General features: G+C 62.5%; 2 protein-coding genes across 2 annotated transcripts in view; one reads left to right on the top strand and one right to left on the bottom strand.

Annotated features, from left to right (window-relative positions):
- Psmb11 (proteasome (prosome, macropain) subunit, beta type, 11) lies at positions 1-787 on the top strand (the record flags this gene model as incomplete). The annotated part of the gene is given in 1 exon segment (XM_013510447.1): positions 1-787. A coding segment is annotated over 1 exon segment (600 nt), but the record flags the coding sequence as incomplete, so codon positions are not given.
- A 2,659-nt stretch (positions 788-3,446) lies between these two features.
- The window catches only part of Cdh24 (cadherin 24, type 2), a gene marked incomplete in the record, with an annotated part of 8,044 nt that continues 6,973 nt past the window's right edge, over positions 3,447-4,517 (bottom strand). The window contains 2 exon segments of the mRNA XM_013510445.1: positions 3,447-3,748; positions 3,828-4,517. Coding sequence (XP_013365899.1) covers positions 4,264-4,517 — 254 coding nt within the window.

Below are 4,517 nucleotides of genomic sequence, written 5' to 3'. Positions count from 1 at the left end.
GCCGCGTGGTGCCGGGTGCTGCAGCGGGAGCTGCGGCTCCGCGCGCTGCGGGAGGGCCAGCTGCCCAGCGTGGCCAGCGCGGCCAAGCTCCTGTCCACCATGCTGTCCGGCTACCGCGGGCTGGATCTGTGCGTGGCCACCACGCTGTGCGGCTGGGACCGCTCTGGGCCCGCGCTCTTCTACGTGTACAGCGACGGCACCCGCCTGCCAGGGGACGTCTTCTCCGTGGGCTCCGGCTCTCCCTACGCCTACGGCGTGCTGGACCGCGGCTACCGCTACGACATGAGCACCCAGGAAGCCTACGCCCTGGCCCGCCGCGCGGTGGCCCACGCCACCCGCCGGGATGCCTACTCGGGAGGCTCTGTCGACCTTTTCCATGTGCGGGAGAGCGGATGGGAGTACGTGTCACGCAGCGACGCCTGTGTGCTGTACATGGAGCTGCGGGTGTCCCCGGAACCAGCCCTGGAGGGTGAGGCCAGCCAGGCCCCGCCCGAGCCCGTCACTCCTCACGGAGCTGAGGAAGGCGGAGAACTCCCTGCGGGCCCAGGGGAGGTGGCACTAGAAGACTCGAAGATGCCAGCAGAGACTGAGAGGCTGTGAGAAGTGGCAGGGCTCGGAAACCCAGGCTGAGGGAGTGGGGCAGCGGGCAGGGGGCGGCTTTGCTGGGAGCAGCCTAACACCTTGCTGCAGCCCTCCTGGGTTGCCTGCTTCATTTGTTACCAGTCCCCACCCTTTCTGCCTCTGAGAGCTATTGATGGTTCTGTCCAACATGTGCCTGTTGATGCCCGGTGTGTTTATTGTCCTCCTTCTCAGCTCCACTTTTTTTTTTTTTTTTTTAAACAGAGTCTTGCTATGCAGTTCAAGCTAGCCTTGAGCTCACTTTGTAGCCCAGGCTAGTCTTGAACTCACAGTGATCCTCCTGCCCCAGCCTCCTGTCCAACCTGACTTGGAACAAACACTTGCGGTGTGCCTGCTGCCCACCAGATGCTGTGCTAGGTGCTCAGTGCTCTTTTCCTTGCTGTGCTCTTTTCTTTTCCTCCATCCCCTCCCCAGGTGCTCTTCTCCCGTGCTGGTTTTATATCTACGGCAGCATGAGTCTGTCTTTCTCCTGGTCACTGTCTCAGCTTGGTGGGGCGCCGCCCCTCTCAGAGTCACGAGAGGCCCGGTGGATGTGAGCCCAGTGCCGGCAGGAGGCCCTTTGGTGGTGACTAACTCAGCTGCCCCGTGCCCCACCTTCTCTGTAGTGACTATTATGATGCTCCTATGCGGAATGCAGGGGAAATGCCCCTTTTCCTGGAAGAGGAGCCGGACTCACAGGGTGGTGGGACCTGCCCGGCTACACAGTAGGTGGCAACCATGGGCTCAGGTCCAGGCCTCCCCTGCACAGCCTGGGCTTTAGGGCCAGCTTCCCTGGATCCTGGGGGTGAAGTGAAAGGAGAGTAGCTGGGCTGAGACCCTGCCTAGCTGCTGGGCTGCATGAACCCTGAGGAGCCAGAGGCCCTGGCGGGAAGCTGCCCTGACTGCATCTCTGGCCATGTCTGCAGGGGCCTGGAGCCAGCCCCCAGCCTGCGCCTGCTCGCTACCCTCCTGGGCCTGTCACTGTCACACTAGATGTTGTCTTTCTCCTCCCTGATGCACCCTGCGGAGCACTCAGAAAAGGGGGAGGTGGCTGTGTCAGAGGGGGCTTTCCTGCCCCTCCTGTCACCCCCCAGTGAGCCCTGAGGTGGGGATGCAGGCTGACAGCTCCAGAACTACTGCCCTCTCCTCAGGCCCAGGGACAGAGCGCAGGATTGGCCTAGGAGATGAGGCCTGAAAGGTTTCTGAAACCGTTTTCCTTTCATCCCAGTCCCAAGAACAAGGGCTGCTTTTCCTCCGCTGGCCACCCCTGGGCCCCAGGCTAACAGTTCCTCTGGGCAGGAGGTGGCCGGAACACAGACATCCAGACGGGGTCTGAGCAGGTGTCCGGGGAGGAGCCCGAGAGGAACACGGTGGGACGGGCAAGGGGTGTGGTGGGGAACCCGTGCCGGGCAGAGGACACAGGTGCCCGAGGCATGGATCAGCCTGTAAGCCGGAGACAAGGTGGACATGGAGGTTGAACCGAGAGCGGCGGAACTAGAGGGATGGCCCCTCTTTTTTCATCTCCTCCTGTCCCCTTCTTCCCACTGTTTTCTTCCCCTAGCCCTGTCCACCTTCACTGGGTTCTGCCCTTCCGAACGATGAGGTATCTGAGGACAGGGACAGGCCTGGGGGTCTAGCTGACAAGGCTGTTTTCCTACGGTCTGTGAAAATTTAAAAGGAAAAACTCTGTAAGGTGTGTTTGCTTGTTTAGACAAGGTCCTGCTGTGTAGCCCAGGCTGACCTCGAATTCGTAGTCCTCCAGAGGGCTGGGTTCCAGGCATCCTTTAAGTTTTTAGTGAGGTGGGAGAGGGCCCTGGGGGGATGGGAGGGAGGGCTGGTCACGCAGACCCAACACCCCATTCCCAAAGTGCCCCTCTCAGGGTGACCACGAGCCATCTCCTCCACTGCTCCAGTAATTCCTGAAGGTTGACGCAGGTATCAGGGTGAAGAGAGGGGCAGAGATCTGGCCTTTTCCACCCTAAACTGGAAGCCCTTGTTCTTTGATGCCCTGCTTGGGACATTGCCTCAAAATCTCCTGAGGCTGGGGTGAGGGACAGCCTGCTCTTACACAGGCCCTTGGCTGTCAGGGGTGCAGAGTTCCAGCTCCACCAGGGTAAGTGACAACCAGCACTGGAGTGGGGGCCTTGTCCTCCTGCCTCGGCAGGTGTGGAAGGTGTGAGCAGGCACATTCCCGAACTGCAGCACCCCACGGAGGGGAGGGTCACAAGGACTGCCTGCCCTACTTCTGTGTACCTCGGAAGTGTGTGCTTCTGAAGGGAGTGGGCACTGGAGATACCAGTGACTCCCCCTTAGCCGCCATGCTGGGTGACTGGATTCTTCCCGCAGGAGCCGGCCCCCCAGCCTCCTCTCCCCCGCTGCACTCTATGCAGGCCAAAACTGGGCTGGGGGAGAATTAAGGGAGGGGCAGCGGGCCCAGCTTCAGTGACTGGTCCTGGCCCACCTTTCCGCGGTTAGCGCTGCAGTCCCAGGAAAGGCTCCCTTGCCCACTGCTGCTGCTTGTTTTCCTGGGCTGGAACCTCCTTCCCTGGCTTCCTTTATCCTCTGTGGCTCCACCCAGTACTCCTCTGCCTGCCTTTCCTTCTTGACAACCCCGCATCTTCATTTCCCGGGAAGTTAGGGTCCAGCAGGGCAGTGGATCTGAGAGTTGTGGTGGGAGCCTGCCCCAGAGAGGAAGCGGTAGCAGTTTCCCCCAGGAGGAATGCGCTGTGCAGGGGAGGAGAAGTCGGGGATAACTTGGGCCTGTCTGCCCACCCCTCAGAGCACTGAAGCTCTGTTCAGGAGTCTTGCTGCAGGAACAGAAGCGGTGGTCAGGCTTTACAAAATAAAGTGTTTGTTTATTATGAAATTAGAGATGAAGGCCCCTCCCCTTCTTCCCTCTCTCCCCTTCCCCAGCTGCCTCCTTCTTTCCTTCTCCCCGTCCCTGGGGGCCTGGGAAGCACACAAGACAATGCCCAGCGCTGGGCGCCAAGGGCAGGCTGACAGCTGGGCAGAGCTCCAGGGAGGCCGCGAGTGGGGGCTGAAGCTCTTGCTCGCCTCAGGGCGGCTCCCTCCAGCTGGAGGCCGAGCCAGGATGAGGCCGTGAGTGATGGATGGAACCATGCGGGCAGGTCTGCGAGGACAGGACAGGGCGAGGGTCAGGCCCAGGGGAGTGGCCTCAGCCCACCCCCGCCCGCGTCCCGGGCACTGACCTGGGGCAGAGTCTCCCCGGCAGGAGGGTGGGCAGCAGTGGCCGGAAGTTTTTCTTGCTTTAGGATGGACGGCAACAACAACCGAAAAACCCAAAGGACCAGGTACAGGGACCCGGAGGAAAGGAGGGGGCTGCGGGGACACACAGCACGGTGGCAGGGGGACCCGGACGAGGAGACAAAAACGGCCGCAGATAAGGGGTCACAGTGAGAGAGCAGAAGGTCAGGGTCAGGGCCACAGAACCCAGACCTGGACAGAGCGCCACAGACAGACAGAGATCCCTGGAGGGGCACACAGACGACTCAGGGGTAGGGGGGGTCAGAGCGAGGACGCCCCGGGAAGGGAGGAGGGGCACGGGCGGGGACGCTGGCCCCTGGGCTGCTGCCGCCTGCTGGACCCTGGGGCTCACTCAGAGGGCCTGGAAGGGCTGCCCGCGGCTCAGGGGCCCGGGGGCTCCTTGGCCCCGTACAACTCAGCTAGGGTGCGGAAGAGCGGGCCCCAGTCGTCCAGCGGCTCCGAGGGGCCAGGGGCGCCACCCGCCTCGCTACCGGAGCCCAGCGAGCTGAGAGAGCCGCAGGAGGAGCCGCGGCCCTCGTAGCCGTACACCTGCACTGAGTCATAGGGGGGCACCCCAGGGTCCTCATCCGCCTCGCGCAGCCGCAGCGCCAGCAGCTGCGCCACGTCGGCGGGGC

This window comes from Chinchilla lanigera, unplaced genomic scaffold (assembly GCF_000276665.1).
Source record: "Chinchilla lanigera isolate Chin_1 unplaced genomic scaffold, ChiLan1.0 scaffold00008, whole genome shotgun sequence".
NCBI lineage: Eukaryota > Metazoa > Chordata > Mammalia > Rodentia > Chinchillidae > Chinchilla > Chinchilla lanigera.
This window is presented reverse-complemented; position numbering and strand designations above follow the sequence as displayed.